Source organism: Periplaneta americana, chromosome 5 (assembly GCF_040183065.1).
Source record: "Periplaneta americana isolate PAMFEO1 chromosome 5, P.americana_PAMFEO1_priV1, whole genome shotgun sequence".
NCBI classification, from domain to species: domain Eukaryota; kingdom Metazoa; phylum Arthropoda; class Insecta; order Blattodea; family Blattidae; genus Periplaneta; species Periplaneta americana.
In genome coordinates, this window is record NC_091121.1 from 192,794,637 (window position 1) to 192,816,329 (window position 21,693).

General features: G+C 35.1%; 3 protein-coding genes across 4 annotated transcripts in view; 1 reads left to right on the plus strand and 2 right to left on the minus strand.

The window, feature by feature from the left end:
- The window catches only part of LOC138700379 (trafficking protein particle complex subunit 12), a 32,865-nt gene extending 26,282 nt beyond the window's left edge, over nt 1-6,583 (plus strand). For both annotated transcript variants that reach the window (XM_069826966.1, XM_069826967.1), the window contains exons 9-10: nt 577-727; nt 4,334-6,583. In XM_069826966.1, the coding sequence (XP_069683067.1) occupies nt 577-727; nt 4,334-4,579 (397 nt within the window). In that variant the 3' untranslated portion in view covers nt 4,580-6,583. The remainder of the gene's footprint in view (nt 1-576; nt 728-4,333) is intronic.
- A 3,194-nt stretch (nt 6,584-9,777) lies between these two features.
- Nucleotides 9,778-16,048, minus strand: LOC138700380 (NADH dehydrogenase [ubiquinone] 1 beta subcomplex subunit 9-like). Its single transcript, XM_069826969.1, has 3 exons — nt 15,886-16,048; nt 12,568-12,710; nt 9,778-10,228 (listed from the first exon to the last, which is right to left on the minus strand). Exons 1-3 carry the CDS (start codon nt 15,984-15,986, stop codon nt 10,035-10,037), a joined length of 438 nt encoding a protein of 145 aa, XP_069683070.1. The 5' UTR covers nt 15,987-16,048; the 3' UTR covers nt 9,778-10,034.
- Nucleotides 16,049-16,850: 802 nt separating this feature from the next.
- On the minus strand, nt 16,851-21,659 carry LOC138700381 (NADH dehydrogenase [ubiquinone] 1 beta subcomplex subunit 9-like). The gene is made up of 3 exons (XM_069826970.1): nt 21,201-21,659; nt 19,988-20,130; nt 16,851-17,174 (listed from the first exon to the last, which is right to left on the minus strand). Exons 1-3 carry the CDS (start codon nt 21,305-21,307, stop codon nt 16,993-16,995), a joined length of 432 nt encoding a protein of 143 aa, XP_069683071.1. The 5' UTR covers nt 21,308-21,659; the 3' UTR covers nt 16,851-16,992.
- Nucleotides 21,660-21,693: the final 34 nt, after the last annotated feature.

Sequence of the window (21,693 nt, forward strand, 5' to 3'; positions counted from 1 at the left end):
AGCTTCTCTTCTGGGCCATTTGGGGAGAGTGGAGTTTAGTGCATCCTTCCAGTGTTTATCTTTAATTTGGTCCTCCAAACCTTATGGAAACGTTGTCTCACTCGACTGCTTATATTTGTAGATGCTCTATGGAATGGCAGCATGTTAGAATATGAAAGGGGGATAGTTGTTCCTTTCTTTGCCAGAAAGTCTGCTGCTTCATTCCCGGCAATACCGCAGTGAGAAGGTATCCATTGCAGATGTACAATTTTATTTAGTTTCTTGATGTCTTCTCTGCATTGTTGAATGTCATCATTAGCTGGTTGTAGTAAGTAGTTTCCAATTGCAGATATCGCTGCTTTTGAGTCACTGATGAGGACAATGTACAGAGAAATCTTACACTAGCGTTCTTGTGCTAAGGTGTACCTTCACCATAAACTACATATGTGCTCCTTTCTACTTGGTTTATATCACTTCACGTCACAGAGTTTCAGAGCTGAGATTATAGACTGTACTTTTCATCGAAAATAGAGCTTTCAGATCACTATTGTCCTCCTTAGAGGAGAAAAAAATAAAGTGAATTATATTGTGTTGTAGTAATGCTGGGAGTGTATTATCTGGAGCCTCAGTGGCCTCTGATCTGCGTGACCTCATAGACCGAGGATTGATGGCTGTGGCACAGAATGCTTTCCAGGAAGCCTATGATTGCTTTAATAAAGCTTCTGCTCTAGATCCTTCAAATATTATGGTAAGAAATACAGACATTATCTGCATGTAGATTTCAATGTGAAAAACAGTTTCTTGACATTCAGGATCGCAGATGTGTTATCCAAGTGCACAATACAGTAAACGAGTCATTTGTGTATGTGTTCCTAATGATAAGAAATAAACATGAATATCATTAGTAGCACATGAATTGTTGCAAAACACATAGAACATATTAGAAAATGTGTGTCATCTTCATTACCTTTTTTTTTCTTTTCCAGTTTTATTGATGCATATATACAGAGTGAACCGCAAGTAATGTCATTAATTTTAGGCGATTATTCTTTGAGATATTTCAAACAAAATTTTTAATACGTTTTTGCTTCCTTTTCGAGATAAAAATTGTTTTGTAATAGTACATTATGCAACAAGCCTATAATGGTAGTAATTAAGACGCGAGTATGTTTGTTTATGAAACGAGCGCAAGCGAGTTTCATAATTTTCATACAAGCGTCTTAATTACCATTATAGGCAAGTTTCATACGACTTTTTATGCTCGAACTTATTTCTAACTTGAAATTATTCATAAGTATTCATGTTATGGTTATCTAAGTGAGGAGCGGAACTGACCTTCTAAATTGTGAGATGTGCGCAGACGCGAAAGTATTGATTTTTTCTGAGGGACGAATGTCATTGACCTTGATATAATCTAGAGAATAACATGAACATTAATATTGATATAACCTGGAAATTGATTTAGAATTGAAAAACGAGATGACAAATTGAATTTATTTGAATATTATTTACAATTAACGCTAATTATTATAGTAACAGAACATAACCTTCTGCGACAGTATCGGATTTCCAGCCTCCGTGACGTTTCCCTAGTTGTCTTTCGATTGCATATCCGAGAATAATCGAAAACCTGAACTTTAATGAATAGGTGTACTTTAATGAGGTGCATTAAAGGGCTACTACCAGGTGTATAATTACTACATTTCGGCATGGTCGAGCATAAAAAAATAACTAGTACACAACATTGAGAAATTTATTAAGCAATGAGGAATATAAAAATGGTGCACATCAAGCAGAAAGGCAGAGGTGTCTCATTATTTCATGAATACATGCCAGCTAACCATTGGATAAGAACAAGGAATGGTCTCTCTGTATTCCAGTGGAAGGAGGCAATTAAAATGATAGGACAAATGTCAAACGTGCGTGCCATGCCAGGTCGGTCTCAGGATGGCTCCCAGTGTAGATATTGCACTGTGATAGAAACCTTACCTCACATCCTGGGATTCTGCCAACATGGAACTCTCATCAGGAATACTAGACACCATGCAATACGAGAACTTATTGCTAAAAGTCTTCCTTCCTTCTACGAGGTTCACCAAGAAGTCCAGTGCCTTACAAACAATGGAAGTTCTCGGCAAGTTGACATCATTGCCATTGATAGAGGAAATGACAGAGCAATTATCATTGATTCCACAGTGCGCTTTGAAACTGCAGTTGAACAACCCATAGTAGTACATGAAGAAAAGAAGACCATCTATAACCCTACAATTGAATACTTCAGGGATTACTATCATATACAGGGACAGATTGAAGTATTTGGATTACTACAGACGTGGACAAATTATTAACAAAATTGACGATTTTTATGATAATTCCATTTACAAAATTTGACTTTTCAATTTAGACTACAGTTGAAAATGTTGCATATTTCTATAATTACAGTAGATATAAATATGCAAAAATGTAGGCTATTCTAAATTGAAGAGTCAAATTTTGTAAAAGATATATAATAAAATCTTCAATTTTGCTAATAATTTGTAAATATGCAAAAATGTCAACTGCAGTTTAAAGTGAAGAGTCAAATGTATATATAATTTATTTCAAGAAATAGTCTGCCCAGGCATCCTGGGTTGCCAAAAACACAGAATAACACACATATAAGAATAGTAATGATTACAGTAAGATAGATGAGCCAAATTGAAATGTGAACTAGGAGCTTAAGTTTAAGAAATAATAAATTTGTACATATATTTGTAACAATCACACACTAACGAATAGAAAAGGGGGGGGGGGGTATTATGATATTCCGTATAAATGATTTTTCAGAATTGCCACAGACCCTTTAATGGTTGAAGTAATTATTTTTGGAATGATGTCATGGATTCCAAATGTTTTGATAGTGTTTACAGTTGATCGTGGGATGGTGCCCCTCGCTCCGATCATTAAACCATGTACTTCCCAGGTGCCTTCCATCTGATATTTTTCTCGAAAATACGGAATAGTAGGCTCATAAATTTGTTGTTTTTCTTTGTTGACCTCGGATGGTTGGGTCTGGCTCATCTCAAATCTAACAGTTGGGTCCAGTATAAAGCCTTTACTATTAGTCTTGTCTAGAGCCACGATGTCCGCTCTTCTAATTCCGCCCCTTCAGTTTTGCTAACAATTTGGACATATCCAAAATGTCACCTGTAGTCCAAATTGAAGAGTCGAATTTTGTAAAAATATACAAAAAAATCTTCACTTTTGCTAATAATTTGTAAATATGCAAAAATATCAATTGTAGTCTAAATTGAAGAGTCAAATTTTGTAAAAATATACAATACAAATCTTCAATTTTTCTAATAATTTGGAAATACGCAAAGATGTCAACTGTAGTCTAAATTGAAGAATCATATTTTGTAAAAATATATAATAAAAATCTCCAATTTTGCTAATAATTTATCCACGTCTGTATTTGGAGCAAGGGGAACAATTCCAAAATTCTCAGTTGAATGTTTTAAGTCTTTTGGAATTCCTTTAAAAATTTTGAAAATTATTGCTGTAGATGTAATGAAATATTCTGTTCAGATGTTATGTAATCACCCGTACACCTAAATTTCTTTATATTCTATCTGATTACTAATAATTGTTGAATAAACGTACTTTCCATTTGAAAATAATAATCATTCCACAAATCTTTATTTTTATTTGTTTAGTACTGTATGCTGTGTCTTTTGGCAACCCTTACTGAAGGACAGTTACCCTTGTGTGATTTATATATAATATACCGTGTTTTGTTAAAGCCACTGATTTAATTCCCAATATTCTCAGTAAGTTTAAGAGAACAATGTATTATGATAATAAATTATTGAAAGAATGTTAATTTTGCCCTTTAAATGTGCAGAAATTCGATTCGAACAAATGTAACATTGTAAAATTCCTTTGCAGAATGAAACTAAAATTCTTTCAATCATTTATTATCATAATACACTGCTCTCTTAAATTGACTGAGTGTATGGAGAATTAAATCAGTGACTTTCCCAAAACATGCTATGAAATATTTAATAATAAAACAATTTTTATTTTGAAGAGGAAGCAATAACGAGTAAAATTATATTTAAGGTTTTTGTTTCAAAATGTCTCAAAGAATAACCCACTGACATTAAAGACATTACTTATGGTTCACCCTGTATGTAGTTAGTAGTTACTGTATTTCTTAAATTAAAAAAAAAAAAAGTTTAATTGTATGTTGGCATATGTTGCGTTTGCAAACTCCTTTATATCAAACTGCTAAAGTGACTTTGTAGCACGTATGAAATTCTTAACTACGAAAAATTAATCAATGTCATTAATATTAATTGGATTTTGTTATCAGTTGCTGAACAACATGGGTGTGTGTCTGCTATACCTTGGCCGTTTGAAAGAAGCTCTGTCACTACTGGAAGGCGCAGTGAACAATAATCCAACTCAGGGCTTGCACGAGTCTCTCCTGTTGAATGTTTGCACACTCTACGAGCTGGAAAGTTCTTACAGCAACCAGAAGAAACTTGGTATGCTCCGACTTTTGAGTAGATATAAAGGTGATGGAATTTGCGTAGCATGTCTCAAGCTACAGATGTAAGATTTTGTATATATATATATTTTATTTATCTTCGCTTATAATATTTAAAGAAATCTAATTAAGCTGTTAATAGTAATTACTTCAAGAATAAACAGAAGAATAGGGTATAATAATAAATATGACGTAAAGGGCCTTGGTCATTCAAATAGTTTGTTTATTCCTCTTTGTTAGCAGCCTTAGGGCCGATTGTATAAACCATTTAATCTTAGATCAGAGGTTAAATTGATCCTCGTTCTAGCTGAACTTGGAATTTTGTGTTGTATAAAGTCTATTCTGAGATTAATTTGTCTTAAACTAAAGTCAACTTTGACTGAAGAAATTTCTCCGATTAAGTTAGATGATCCAAGTTCAGTTATTTCTTTTCTGTTTGAAATATACGAGTGGCAGATTGTGCAAAAAGAATAACCATTGTTATTAATATTAATAGATATGGTAGATACATTTATATATATTTTTTTTCAATTTCTTGCCTTAATACACAAACATTCTTATATTTTATAAGGCTTTATCGTGTTCAGCAGTATCACATAACATAACCTATAATTATATTATGTTCATAACAATCATTAATTATTAATGGATATGATAGGTACATTCATAAATTTTCAGTTAACTATATTACTAAACGAAAATTGTCGTTTTATAAAGCTTTATTATGTTTAGCAGTATCAAACACCATAACATGATAACAATTTGGAGAACGGTCAACCTTCTTCTTATTGTACGCCATTATTTACAATGCACAAAACAAACCAGTGTCTCCAACAGAGTGTACGGAAAGTTGCCAAAAAGTAATTGGAAAGTCGCTAGATTTCTCATTATCAACAAAGAAAGATTCAATTTTGTCACAATGGGGTGCTAAAAAGGTCGCTAAATCCCTATTTAAGCCAAATAACAGTTAAAAGAAATTGTCGTTGAAAAAGAGTTAAAGTCGCTAAATTGGCAACACTGAACAAACCTGTACAACATGGCCCGCGCATCACATACTTCACCTGTTTATGCGATGTTGCCAAATCCTTTTCACGTGAACTTAAATTGCATTTGAACCTAGGTAATTTGATCGCAGGAAGGTTTTATACAATAGAAGAAGTGTCTGAACTCGGTTCACTTTCCGATCTTCGATCAAAGTTGATATTTAGTCAGGGAGTTTTATACAATTGGGCCTTAGTCCTCTATCTGCTCAACCCCATGCCCTGTTCCACATCATTAATCCACTTTTCGTAGTCCTGCTTTTCTTTCTACGTCCTCCTGGATTTCCACACCTTTCCTCAGGCAATCTAATATGTTTCAGTTGTTTAATTGTGTTGCTTTCAGATTTCATTGAAATTATCTGACTTTTCAAGTATTTTGAATCCTACATTTGCTCTTAACCTCCATGGACCTCCACACTGTAATGGATCTGAAATCTGGCGTAGAATTTTCCATTTGCATCTTGAGACTACATTCCAGTTAATGACTAGCGCGAGTTCATAGAAGTTTGATATAATTGTTGAATCTTGTGCCTCTTCCTTTTTGTCTCCTTCAAACAGAACATTTCGATAAAAAGGGTGATCAATCAGTAGATCTCTCGTTCACTTCTGCACTGAAGTAAACAAAAGACAGTAGAGAGAGAAATAAATCGTCCGGCCTTAATTAAGGATGACCACGAGGATCCGGAAATTAACAGCAAATAAAAATATAATTAATTAAATATGAGTATTGTTATAAAAATAAAATGTAATAATTAAGCACCACTGATTATCAATTATAAAATAAAACCTTAAAAGTTGACTTTAAAATTATATTTATAAATAAAAGATTTTATTTAAAATTAGCATATCCTTAATTAAGGCCTTCTGAGTGGTATAAATGAAATTGTGTAATCTGCAGGGAATCTTTAAGAATTTGCGAGATAATTTTTTGAATTTCAAAAGATGATATTGATAATTGTTTTAAAAAATTATATGTAAATTTTGGTAATGAACTCCGAGCACCAAAAAATAAACCTGTCACTGACCAATTGAAGAGAGGGATGTTATACTTGGCACTAAGGTAGGGAATACAAGGTTCATAAATGGCCCTCTTTTCCTGATCAACCTGATGAGCTTGGTTTAGATCTCTCTCCATGCTTATAGTTGGATCTATGATAATAGCCTTTTGTTGTTGCCTGTTTATTGCTATTATATCCGCTCTTATGTGAGAGTCGTCTACAGAACTTCTTCTTGAACTTCCCAACCCTTGTTCCGAAGAAGACAGGCGATAGCTCCACGGACTCTATGATGCCTGTTGTTACGCAATAACTCTCCTTTCCGACAAAAGCCCAACACGTGGCCAAGAGTTTCTGTCTCGTTGCAGCCAGGTTGACGGCAACGGGTCGTGCTGAAAGCTCCACCAGGAACAGAGCGCACTGCAGTAAGGTTGCAGGATATCTTGAATGCATTAATATATTCCAAAGACGACAAATTCTTTTTGGTGCTGACCCATGAATTGGCTCTTGGATATTCTTCATAGATGACTACACCTTTCCCCTTATGAGGTAACTGACACCAGGATTCAAACGATCTCTTTCGCAATTCATCACGTAGATGTCTTCCAGTAGCTTGAGGTGTTATGCTGGGTTCAGGAATTTTCAGGCGCTTGAGAGCAAATGCAATAATTTTCATTTTTACAATTAATTATACAAGATGGATGTCCAAAGAAAAGTGCAATGTATTTTCTGGCTGAAAAAATTTGAATCTGTGACTGTTCATCATTGTCAGTTTCATTAAGCATATCCACAGCAAACTCAAATGTTTTGTGATAATCACCTGGATGAAGTGCATGTAACAATTGAAGTTTATAAGGAGTCAGATGAAGACTTTTTTTAAGCTCTATGAACTGTTGTTTTCGGAAGTCTTAATTGTCGAGCACATTTACGAACTGATTTCTTTGGACTCTGAACAAATGCTCTTCAGATGGCGTCTACTGTTTCATTTGTCGATGGTCTTCCAGTACGCTTTCTCTCCAATAGGCTTCCAGTCTCTTTTAACTGTCTATCCCAACAGCTAATGTTATTCTCGTGTGATGGTTTAAACACGCGAAGAAATTCACGTTGTACACGAAATATTCTAATTTTAAAGTAATTTCAAGATAGAAAATAATGGTACATTATGCAACGAGCCTATAATGGTAGTAATTAAGACGCGAGTATGTTTATGAAACGAGCGCGAGTTTCATAATTTTCATACGAGCGTCTTAATTACCATTATAGGCAAGTTTCATACGACTTTTTATGCTCGACCATATTTCTAACTTGAAATTATTCATAAGTATTCATGTTATTCTTATCTGACTGAGGAGCGGAACTGACCTTGTGCAATACCTCGTAAATTGTGAGATGTGCGCAGACGCGAAAGTATTGATTTTTTCCGAGAAACAAATGTCGACATTGACTTTGATATAATGTAGAGAGTAAAGTAAACATTAATCTTGATATAACCTTAAAATTGAATTAGACATTGAAAAACGAGATGACAAATTGAATTTATTTGAATATTATTTACAATTAACGCTAATTATTATAGTAACAGAACTGACTTTATTTCAAATATAGGTGATTTATTGTGTAATTGGTGAAATCTCGCGCTAATTGTCTTTCGATTGCATATCCAAGAATAATCTATACTTGCGCTTTCATATTGCTACAATGGTATTTTCTGATTGGTGGAACACCTGAACTTTAATGAATAGGTGTACTTTAATGAGGTCCATTAAAGGGCTGCTACCAGGTGTATAATTACTACATTTCGGCATGGTCGAGCATTAAATTATATATGATACTGATTTTTTAAAGCAATTACAAGTAGCAAAATCTCTGTCTTTGTTCTGACCCAGCACTCCCTTCCTTGGTCACATATTTCGAGACTTTTTTTTTATGAGTTCGGATTTTTATATATCATATTGTGATATATGTACAGTCTTAGAAAAAAGTTTTTTTCGCACATATATTCTATTATAAGTTCCAGAAAGGAGGCAGTGCACATGATCAGAGGACGTGCAACATTAGTCACAATAAAAGGACCAGTTGAGGTAATAAAATTAGTTTTGTTTCGTTGTCTGATCATGCACACTGCCTCCTTTCTGGGACTTATAAAGTATGTGTGACAAAACTTTTTTCTCAGACTGTACTTTGTCTAGTGACTATTTTAAACTCTGGTAGAAAGTAATTCAACATAATACAAGGTGAGTCAAAAGTCGCTTTCCCCAGTATCATTCTTATAGTCGCGACGCTGTTATTCCCAGCGTGACTCCTCCTCTTTGCTTACGTCTTAGGAAGTGAAGGCTCAACAAAGTCTAGGTAGGTAGTATTGTTTGCCATTTTTGTTCTTTCGTTGCCAAGCTACCAGACGAAGGATCTATTTGCCACACCGTTAAACATTATCATGTCATAGCTCCTATGATAATAAATCAAAGACACTGTAATTCAGCAAATAATTGAGCGGCAAATAACGTCCTCGTGTGCTTTCTGTGAACGCCAACGAAAGAGCCAAAATGGCGGGCGATTATATATTAAGTATTTATCCAGCCTTAGGAAATGCTTTACATCTTCATCAGCAAATCACAAGATGCACACGTTTAAATGTAGCCGACCTGCAACATGATTGGCTGCCGGAAATTAGAGCGACAGGACTATAGGTTTCATACTTGTACACATACACAGATGTCATAACTTGAATAAATAAATATCTGATGTAATAAGTGGTGAGTAGACAACCATGTTCGTTTGTCAACTGTTTTTCCAATGTCATGTCTTGTTATTGTTGCTATTTTGTTTTATTGTGTTGGGTTGCATTTTTATACTATAACTGCTAGTTTCTTTTGAAGTGAATCGCAAATGAACCGCAGAATGTGACTCGACATGATGTGGTTTTTTGCTTTGGGATATCCTGAAAAATTATGTTTTTGTTCAGAAACTGCAGGATCGGCATCAGTTGTGATAGATGATCGAATAGTCATTCGTGAAAATCGTGAGTTATGTTCTGCCATCTGTAAATCAGTGTCTAAACATTGTGAATTGTATCTCGAGAAACAGGGCCTATATTCTGAATAAAATCTGTAAAGGAATGTGTAGTCAAATGTAAATTGAATTAAATGGAAAGAAGTATTTGCGGAAAGCGACTTTTAACCCACCATCTATGGACAGAAATAAATGGAGCAAAGGATAATTAGAAATATATCACTAATCCAACAAACAATTTTATTAGCATTAGTAGTGCACAACTTCGCTTTGAATGATAATGTACAAAAAACATACCCATTTCATTTTATTTTATATAGGTACAACACAATGAAATGTTCCAGATTTTTCCACAGCAATGGCCACTGCCTTCCATCGCTACCACTTTTCATTCTTACGTGTTTGAAGCTACCAAGTCAAACCTATACACAGACTGTCTTAATTCTGTGTTCGCCATACTATTGATTATTATGTATCTATTTAATGGTGTGCTTCTTCTTTTGGTGGTTTCCCATATTTTTTCTCCCACATTTCAATGAACTGTTTCTTGCGAAGCTCACGGCGGGCAAAATATTCTGGATACTGCGCTTTTTCTAGAGGATGCCAGTAGTCTAGCACCCAGTCTGGTGGCACGACTTCACGGAGGTATGCTGTTCCTCCTGGAGATTTTGGAACTAAAATCATAACATACAAGTCATTATTAAATGATTCTGTACAACAGTGAATATGGGGCAGTCACAGATGCAAGATGGCTGGTGACTGGTATTATGCTCCCTTACAAAAGAAAATTAGCTTTTTTTTTTTTTTTTTTTTTTTTACATATTTTAAAGTAGAATAATTCTTCTCAGGTTCTCAGCCAGGTGAGTTGGAGATTTACTTCCAAGCTTTCGACGGCTAGCTCTGCCATCTTCTTCAGGGAATGAAGTGATGTGGGACCACGTCTAGCCAGTATATATACAATAGTAGGGCTTCCTGCTGCAGGCCAATCAGGAGCTAGTTCCTAGTCCCCACTGCCAGGTGCATTCTGGTTGGTGGAAGCGGTAGCCAATCAGGAGCTAGTTGCTGGTCCCGACTGTCTGCCATGTGCTCGTGGTCTAAGCGTATTGATGGCAGGTTTCCATGCTGTACTCAGCTGTAGACCCCCATCTCTGTTGAAATTATTGCCATCTAGCTGGATTTCGATGGCTTCCTTGATAACCAAGTCCCAGTAACCTGATGTCTTGTCCAAGAGCTAGCTATCGAAAGCTTGGAAGTAAATCTCCAACTCACCTGGCTGAGAACCCGAGAAGAGTTATTCTACATCAAACGCCGGGAAAGCCTCAAGTCATACATATTCTAAAGTGTTCATTATCTTTCATTCTTTTCTGTATAACTTCTTTACTTATATTTCCATGTTGGATAGGTACCATATATATATTTCAATACTATACTGAGAAATATATAAGACTGTGATTGACACTTCATGGGCGAACTCACATATATGGAGGCTTGGTGTTACCTCCTTACATAATCATGAATTGTTATTGGGCAAGATAACGCCGAGCCTCTACACATGTGAGTTCGCCGATGCAGTGTCAATGACAACCTTATAGCCTACTATATATTTCCCAGTAGAGCGCATATGCCCTACCCCACAACCAGAAATGTTTAATTAAATAAAAAGAACACAAGAGGCGATTCTCTTTTCTCAAGGTGTTCCAATCTACAAAGAGCTAAATTAAAGACAAAATCCCTGGAAAAATCTAAGAAAAAGAGTTGGTATTAGTATATTCTATTTTCTACTTTTCCCCTCTTTTTAGTGTCTCTAACAGACAGCCTTCGAGGTCTTTTTTTTTTACAGTCAAGTTAGCATGAGCACGAATGGAAGCATCAATAGGAAGAGACAATGAGTCCGTGTTTTTATTGGCAAATATTTGAAAAGAATACACCATAATTTTTATGAGCAATACATATTATTCACATTCCATCCTAATATTCAAATAGATAGGCAAACATTATGTGCGTATAATTTATTCGTAAGTTTTATCTTAAAAGAAATAAATAAATAAAAACCTTGTCATTATGCCACCTCTCTCTCCCCCTTATATCTGGTTTTGCTACTGTTCAAGATTTTACGGAAGAGGACTGATATGGAACAGTTCACTTTCAATGGTTCTATTTTTTACTTAATTCTTTATTTAACATTTCTTTTAAACAACAGAGGCTATCAGAGATGATGATGATCATAATAATAATAATAATAATAATAATAATAATAATAATAATAGGTAAAATCTAAATACTTAGGGGAAAAAACAAACCTACTTCGCAGCAAAGATTCTGAAACTAGGCGTAAACAGATATGCACATTAGCTAGAATGGAATGTTAACTAAGTGTAATCAGATACACACATTAGCTAGAATAGAATTTTTAAATGTTTTAATTGGTTATTTTATGACGCTTTATCAACTTTTATAGTTATCTAGTGTCTGAGTGAGATGAAGGTGATAATGCCAGCAAGATGAGGTCAGGTCCAGTACCAAAGTTACCCAGCATTTGCTCTTACTGGGTTGAGTGAAAACTCCGGAAAAAACCTCAACCAGGTAACTTGTCCCAACAAGGATTTGAACCTAAGCTCGTTAGTTTCACAGTCAGACATACTGTTACTCCACAGAGGTGAACCATTTAAATGTTACATTAAAACATTTAAATTATGGTTTATTTAACAATGCTCACAACTGCAGAGGTTATATCAGCATCGCCGGTGTGGCGGAATTTTGTCCCGCAGGAGCTCTTTTACGTGCCAATAAATCTACTGACATGAGCCTGTAGCATTTAAACACACTTAAATGCCATCGACCTGGGCCGGGATCGAACCCGCAACCTTGAGCAGCGCTATACCAAGTACGCTACTAAGGATGTACACTGGCAAACTCTCAAGGTCATTTGAGACTTCTCCAGCCCCTTAAATATGTCCCACTCTTTCACTTGTGACATACAGCAACCTTAGTTTGAGGCCATCTTTATACTCACATTTCTTCGGCTGGTAATGCTGTAGATTAAATAGTTCACTTTCCCCTTTCTCCAAGAGTTGTTTTGCTTCAATCAAATCTTTTACATTGCGCTTTTCTTCAAATCGTTGCCTTAGCAACACAGCTTCGTACCTATATACCTCACTGATCAGAAAAAATAATAATTAGTATAATAATAATAATAATAATAATAGTAACATTAATGGTGGTAGTTGAACATCAGTAACAGTAATAGTAGCCTACACCTTAATATAAACTATAACCGTTCAACTGTAACTGTCAGAAAAACATAAATTCCCACAAAATGCATACTTTTGCACAAAACATGTATTCCCTTCGTCCTAATCCAGAATGGATGCATTCTCCCTGGGCTAGACACAATCGTTACATAATTAAAATAATAGCTGTAAACGTTATTTTCGTTTTCAACACATGTTTAAAGCTTTCTCTAACAATTTAAGAGGCAACCATTCATAAATATTTTTTCTTACAAGTAATAGTAATTTATGTTATAAGCATGTCCATTTATATTTGCATACATTATTTAAAAAAAGTTGCTTTTTCTGTGACTGTTCTTGGGACATGATAGTTTGGCATGCTGTTATTATCTGATACAAAAATTTAAATAATTATAATAACTCATTTTCAAATAAGACTTTTACTAGTTTAGGTATGGCCCATTTTTTATGTAATGCATCTTGGAAGGCAGATGCAAAGTATAAAATGAGAAGTTCAACCATTTCTCCATAGCTGCACAGAGTCTAGCAGCTAGAGAGCTGGATCCAGGTTTGATCCCCAGTGTACCCCTGATTTATAACGTGTGTTGGGCAAACCCATGGTCTAGGTAGCACAGGGGTTTTCTCTGAGAGCTTCGGTTCCCCTAACATTCCAACAAATTTCCATAATCATCTCATCTCATCACGGGTGTAGTGTAGACTAGCATCCTATGATGCACCCTGGGTAACGACTCTGTCGGTAAATTCATCTACACAACTGGCTTCATATGGGTTAATGACGAACAGTCAAGTACCCGCCATTAGTTTAAATAAAAAATAAAACCATTTCCTTGTAAATGGCATAAACACCACTACAATATTAACAACAAAAGAGGATACAAAACTCCATGTTTCTGTTCCTTTCATGTAGTGTTGGATTTTCCATGGTATTGTCATTCATTACAGCTTAGGTCTATACTAAAATTATCTTTCATCCCATCACTGTGTTTGTCAGTCAGTTTATATAATTACATAAATACGGTATTTTATTTTATTTTTAATTTTGTTCGTATGTCGACATTTTCTTCCACTAAAATGTGTTATTCCATTCATTTATATTTTTTTAGTTTAAAAATCAGTATCCGAAATAATATGTAGGCCTAACTTATTTAAAAGCTGTACTTCTTGAGTACCAGTACCTATGTGAAAATGGCACTTATTTAATTAAATTATTTATTTTTGTTTTGAAGGCATATATTTTCATATTACACTGCTATTCAGATATAACACTGTCGTTTATACTACAGATTCGGATATATCGGCACCATAGGTCTTATGCCTGACACTGAGTTGAAAAAAAAATTCCAGTAATTACGTATGTAGTAATCTGCCAGGACACATACAAATGTATACAATTATTTTAATTAAATTTTCAACGTTTTCTTATTATTAATATAATGTCAGCTTCTTTAAATGGGAAAGTATGTGCCATGGACCTCTTGTGGGAAGATCGTGGCTGGCCGATGCTTACTACATAATTATCAAAATGCTTTCCTATGTGGAGTTTTTGTCTGCAGGTGAGATTTTAAAAAAACGTAAAGAATAACGGAATAGACAAAAAAACTCAAATATGATCGTAATTTCACTCAGATATTCAGATTATGTTCAGAGCAACAATCAAATTTGAGAAAAACTTTATAACCATCGATAATAGAACACATATTCAGATTCTGTTCAGAGCAACAATCAAATTTGAGAGAAAGTTTGTAACCATCGATTATAGCACACTAATCTTATAATACACGTAACATCTCTATTCTGCAAACCCATGTTATAACAAGGGAGTATTAGCCTATTAAGCAATTCGGTGTAGTTCATGCTCTACTTTTGCTATGGAATTCTGAACAGAGGTATGCATATAAAATTGCTTTAATAATTTTATTTTCGTTCTATTTGTTCCCTTTCTTGTTAATGATTTACACCCATTAATATTTTAAGTTATAGGCCTATGAAGAAGATAACAATGTAGGCCTAGATTTTATAAACATGTGTTCATGAGAGAAAAATGAGCATTGAGGTAGTTCCGGTGATTCTGAAAGTGAAAATGTTCTAACTTGTAAGAGTTGCGAAGATGAATTTCAAAAGTTCAGGATTTTATAGAGAAATATTTCAAGAAAAAGAAATTGTTCGGAAATGTAGTTAATTACGTACGTGTGAAATGAGAGGTACGCGGTAATAGAAGTGCAAACGTGATTTCTAGTGAAGGAAAGGTACGTAGAAGCATAAAACACATACGATGTAATGTGAAGAACACAAAACTTGTATTAATTCAATAACCACTGGAATACAACAAATAATAATGAAATAGACGCAAAATTTCTATATTATAACTTCGTTTCCACGTCGGTCATTACGCTAACAGGTCTATCACTAAACAAAAATCCTGCAGAGATTCGTATATGCATGCATAATAAAAGCCTAAACTAACCTAACCTGTCAGAGATTGGTATATGCAAGGCATAGCCTGAGTGTACCACTAGTGTGAAACTTTCGTAAGGTCACCAAAGTTTGTTGGTATGAGAGGTAAGACACTTGAAAGTGTATAAACGAAGTGGGAAGGGAACTACCTCAGCGCTCGTTTAACCTGAAAACTTTATGCATAAATTATTACATTTTAATTTTTATAAATCGTAACTTTATTATTAAAATGTTACATTGTATCCATTATTGTATATATTGGTTTCTCTTTAACGTTTACAAATTTTATCGTGACTATTATTGCGTGAAATAGTATACACAGTGATTTTACTTGTAATTTCGTATAAAGATGTCAAAATAAAAATTGGATTAAGTAACTGCAAATGGAAGAAAATATTTATTATTGTATTCTGCTTCTATCAAGGATAATACTAAAAATGGGCACATGTAACAAGGTAATTTCCAAATTTACTTTTTTGTCACTTGTTTACGAGTAGTTCTACAATTCGGCAATATACTGTTAAATAGACCTTAGGTTTAATTTACTCCAGATGAAAATTACATATAGGCCTATTATATGCATATATAAAAACATATATAACAAGCCACACTATGTTGTTACTCACCGTCTATCGTACCACGATTCCAAGTTCCTCAGGGCCCTTTTGTAAAGGCTACACACCTTTTTGGTGTGTGATAACAAATATAATTTTGTTGGCACCGACATTTTTATATGGGCCGATCAGTGGTGTATTTTGGATCAGCTGTTCCGGTCAAAAACACCATCCGAGAGTCCGGTCCACAGATACACAGGTGTGAGACCACGAATGCAAGTAGTTGTTAAATCCTGACAAAAGATAGCACCACATAGCGGTATGGTAATACATTTGCTGTATAATAGAGCTCTGCTTTTCATTAAGAACGACCGACCGAGAGTCATCATGATATGCGCGATCGGTCGCTCGTTCTGCAGGCTGGCTGCCGCGTGTCCTGACTCCGTAGAATGCAAAATACCCAACCGAAGCAACACGGACGACCGGTCGTCTCAGCCATATGAAGGATATCATGGACTGAAAACTGTCTTCGATCGATATGTTTAGAGTATACGCTATGGAAATTATTAAACTGTATGATGCCCTCAAGTTGCATCTACACGGTTCAGTTTTCCATGCGCATACGCATGCAATCTGGGAAGAATATTGAAAGAAAAGAATCAAGATTAAAACGCACGTTCAATTAAGATGCATGAAGATTTTTTGTTTACATAGTGTCCCGTTAAATATTAATCTTGCATGCGTTGCTTGAATGCTTAAAGCTAAAAGAAAAGTTGAACCGTGCAGATGTACAATAGTTTCTCAATATTAACAAAATAAAATCGTTCATATTTTATTATATATTAATTATGGTTTATTCAATGACTCTTCTAACTATCGATGTTATATCAGCGTCGCCGATGTGCCGGAATTTTTGTCCCTCAGAAGTTCTTTTACATGTCAGTAAGTCTACTGACATGAGCCTGGGCCGGGATCGAACCCGCAACTTTGAAAAGAAGACCAGCGCTATACCGACTACGCTACCCAGCGTTCGCTTAGAATGATAAATACTGTAGGCTACATGAAATATTTTGTATTAACATTGCAATGAGCTGTATTCAAAATTAATACCAGTACATAGTTGGTGTTTAAAAAAAAAGAGACTTGAATTCTAAAGATACAAATCTGTAACACACATGTTCATTTATAACATTTCCTCATATATTTTCTATTCCACATTTTAACAAACTCTTCCTTTCGTTTTTCACGACGTGCAAAATATTCCGGGTACTGAGCCTTTTCCAATGGATGCCAGTAATCAAGAACCCAATCAGGCGGTACTACTTCTCTTCCATAAGCTTTTCCTCCAGGTGAATGAGGAACTGAAAGTACATATAAAAAAACTCTTAAGCAATACTTACATTTTCGCATTATACAGGGTGAATACTAAATGCCGTCTTCGAAGACCGGAGTGTGATAGAGGATATTATGGCGATGAAATTCGAGTTAGGAATCGTCATTGCATGATGATTAGTTATGGAGATATTAGTTGGCAATACCTAGAAGTCAAATGGGGCCATAGTTATTTTTTATCCATAGAGCGTAGTAATTGGAGTTAAATGTTAAGAACACACCAACTGTGCATGCGCGACATGTACCTGCCCCTGAAATGGTCCGGTTTCTTGTTTCAGCGCAAGAACTGCGAAGAAAATAACTAGCTGGTTTGTTTTCAAGTACTGTACTGTGAGTTCTCTGTGCAGTGTCACAGTTTAAACTAATGTTACACTACGTATCTGTTTCGAATTGTGAAGTAGAATAAGCATGTGATGCTTATATTGCGTACGTCAAGCAGGTGCCGGTTGTCAAAGCGTGCTGCGCGATCCACTCGTTGTCCGGTATTGAACTAAATCCTAGCAAAGCTGTGTGCGCGATGCTTGTAGTGACGAAAGTGCACTTTAGAAGTTCGGGATGTTCGACGAGGATATGTGACAGTTACAGCCTGTGCTTAAATCCGTGAATACAGAAGCTCTTCCCACGGAAATAATACTTGCCCCATTCGACACTTGGAAAAAACTGCAAGATAATAGTTTATTTTATTTTTTTATTTTATTGGGTTATTTTACGACGCTGTATCAACATCTAGGTTATTTAGCGTCTGAATGAAATGAAGGTGATAATGCCGGTGAAATGAGTCCGGGGTCCAGCACCGAAAGTTACCCAGCGTTTGCTCGTATTGGGTTGAGGGAAAACCCCGGAAAAACCTCAACCAGGCAACTTGCCCCGACCGGGATTCGAACCCGGGCCACCTGGTTTCGCAGCCAGACGCGCTGACGTTACTCCACAGGTGTGGACTCAAGCAAGATAATAGTAATTGATTCCCATCATATTTATGCATGTTTTGATGTGGTCCATTATGCCCTGGTCTTCGAAGACAGCATTTAGTATAGTGTGCGCAACATAACATTGAACCGCTGCCAATTTTATATAATAATGTAAAGAACACAACACAAACACGCAACATTCCAATCCACGATACACAGACTCATCAACATTCCTATGAGCCAATAAGACTATGTATAAGGAAGAAATACACACTATCAAATACATAGCACAGGAAAATGGATACGACTCCAACATAATAGACAACATAAAAGAAAGACTAAACACAAACAATAAAACGCAGCACAAACACAAGAACAAAACAAATACATCACACTAATATACGAAAGCAAGAACACATAAAAGATTGCATCATCTTTCAAGAAACTAAAATACAACATTGCATACAGAACATAAAACATACTACAAAAACATCTTAACACACAAATAAATACAACTTACAATACAACTTGCAATAGTTACAATGACTTTCACATCGACCAGACTGGAAGACCATTTCAAACGCGTTACAAGGAACATAACACAGTCATAACCAAACTACACAACAATTCAACCTACGCAGAACACATCACAAACTCCAATCACAACTACAGCAACTTAGACATTGACTTGAAAACACTAAACGTCCAATCGAAAAACCAGAAAGTTGACACTCTAGAACAATATGAAATTTACAAACATACAAAAACGCCCCCCCCCAGCACATCCTGAACATTCAACTCAATTTCAAAACACACACCCTTTTCGACACAATAATGAACACATCCCACCACAACAGGAAACCAGAAGATAACGCAGGACCTTCACTAGGCTTTGGACAATGAAGAATATCACTTCGAAACTAGTCAGCCAGGTAAATTCCTCATATTAACACACTAGAGAAATAACTGATTAAATGGCGATTTTACTCGTGTTAATTATGTAAGAATGTGTGGCTTACAGCCGTTTCGGTGTTACGTGACACCATCCTCAGAGCCTACTAGATCTCGGCGCTATCTCAACTTCGCTGCCTGTTGTGTGGGTGCGTTCGTGTGATGAAGAGTTGTGTCAAATAGTGTGTGTGTTCTGAAATTGATCTGTGTATTGAGAATTTGATTAGGGTGTGTTTAAGTGTGTCTGTAGTAGGCTCTGAGGATGGTGTCAAGTAACACCGAAACAGCTGTGAGCCACACATGCTTACATAATTAACACGAGTAAGATCGTCATTTAATCAATTATTTATATTCAAGTGTTAAAAGTAGTGTACGAAAGATTCAACAGTAGAGAAGTTACAGATTTAACCTATGGACTTAGGTATATGGAAATAATAAAGATGTGGAATAAGACAGAAAGCAGTGGCGGCTGCTCATATATGTATCACTAAATTACAGACAGAATGAGGAATAGGCCTAAATGGCGGATGACATTCAAATTTCTTGAGTTTAACCTAGGAACCTAGAATCACCAGGTGTCACGCGCGATCCGATGGAACAACAAAATATATACGTGCGCGCGCACGCATACACACAAATCCTCTGATTGAGGCTCTGGCTGATATGTACATCTGTTATCAGGGAGAACATCTCATTTGACGATATGTGTCAGAGGAAGAACAATTGTTTGTATGCATCTGAAGTCCGATTAATGTAATATGTAGCTAGTCGACGATTTATGCAATGGAGGGGAAAGGAACTGGCCACCCTACTCCATTATCTCCTGGCCTAGTTTCCTTATGAGTGGTGCTTGTTGATATCACTTGTGAGGTTCAGACCTGTCTTCGGACAGTTGACTAAAGAACAACAATACACATACATACACGCTATGGGACAGTAATGCTGCCTTCTAAACAATTCTTCCTCTCCGCAGAGCAATAATTTTCGTGCTTCTTCCTTGTCCGTAACACGACGGTTTTTTTCAAAACGTTCGCGAAGTAAAATTGCCTCATAACGGAAATGGATTCTGAAATAGAATTAACATTGATGTATTTGAGTTACTTATAAGTCTAGGTATTTAAATTCCGTATTATAAGAAATAGATTAATGTATGCACACGTAAATTTTAATCCATTGCTATTGTCGTATATATCGTTTATTGCAGCGTTTTTCATATTGCATATAATAATTTCAAAACTTTATTAGGTTTAAACAAATTTAACTATAAGAATGAGGTTCACTGCATATATGAATTTTATGTTTCTGCAATTGACAACATCTTCGAACAATTTTATAGTCCTATTTATCACGGCTCATAAGTGAAGCAGATAAGAACATCCTGTTTTCTGGTATTAGCAGCGGAAAATAAAACAGCAGAATTTAAGAAATCAAAGCATAGGAGGAAATGTGCAGTTATTTATAAACAGCATTCAAACGTACACAACTTTATAAGTAATACATATATTTACACTAGCAGAGTTTTTCTCCAATTTAACAATGAAGATATCTACATTTAGTTGCTGGGAATACGTTTAATGAATAAGCAATACAGTAAGAATAATACGCCAAAACAGACAAAAATATTATGAAAGTTACAGTATCAAGTTCTTGTCCATGTCTTAAATGAATTTCTGTCAATATGATAGCTTGCAATAGATAATAATCTTCGCATTTTACATATTAACTAGGTACTATATATCCATATATCACATTGCTGTGTTCTCACAGCTCGAAAATAATATTTAAAGTTATGTACGTCGTTGTCTGATCTTCAGAAGAACTCAATATGTTAAATTAATTATCTGTAGTTCATGTATACATATCGTTAATTTGTTGAATTATTATCTCTTTACTTCAGAATACCGCGTAAGTACTTATGTACAAAGACTGCAAATTAAAAATAATCAAAACACATGTTCTTATTGATGGCACAAGGGTAAATAAATATATAAGTACATAAAAAGTATATGTCCCCTGGACAAAAAATAAATAATTAAATAAATCAATAACGAAATATGTACTTACCTATGCGGTATTTTTAAGTCGTTCCATTATTATTAATTAATGCATCTTGCGAATAGAATTCTATTACCTTACCTATTATTACCGACCCACGCTTGTAAGTTCCTTAAAGCATCTTTATAGAGTTTACATACACGATTTTTATGGGTAATTAATCTCAAAGGAACAGATAGACCAGACATTTAAACCTTTATAGCTTGAGCTTTTAGACAATCAAGCACAAAATAATAACGTTCAGACGAAGTCTTCTTTCTCTCCTGGGCTTGTTCTTCTACAAATGTACACAAATTTAAAGTTTATTGTTGTAACTCAGTGTTGCCAATATTTAATGACAATTCCCACACAATTATTTATTTTCCTATTTTTCCCATAGAGAACTTTGCATTATCCAAATATTTTTTCCCGCAGCTATGTAATGAACATAATAAGTAATGCAAATTTCATAAATACATAATTTTAGACCTTGTTACAGCATAAATTAATTTGAAAATATGGTACCTATGCAGCTAACAAAATTAAAATTTCATAGAGAAAATTAACACTGCTAATAGAAATACTGGTGATATTG

Excerpts from the sequence above, each read along its gene's own strand:
- LOC138700381 (XM_069826970.1), bottom strand. The coding sequence starts at position 21,307 with ATGTCTGGTCTATCTGTTCCTTTGAGATTAATTACCCATAAAAATCGT. Across the intron at positions 20,131-21,200 it reads GCGTGGGTCGGTAATAATAG|AATCCATTTCCGTTATGAGG; the intron begins GTAAGGTAATAG and ends ATTCTATTTCAG. Across the intron at positions 17,175-19,987 it reads GCATTACTGTCCCATAGCGT|TTCCTCATTCACCTGGAGGA; the intron begins GTATGTATGTGT and ends ATGTACTTTCAG.
- LOC138700380 (XM_069826969.1), bottom strand. The coding sequence starts at position 15,986 with ATGTCGGTGCCAACAAAATTATATTTGTTATCACACACCAAAAAGGTG. Across the intron at positions 12,711-15,885 it reads GAATCGTGGTACGATAGACG|TGAGGTATATAGGTACGAAG; the intron begins GTGAGTAACAAC and ends TTTTCTGATCAG. Across the intron at positions 10,229-12,567 it reads GCATTACCAGCCGAAGAAAT|TTCCAAAATCTCCAGGAGGA; the intron begins GTGAGTATAAAG and ends TTATGATTTTAG.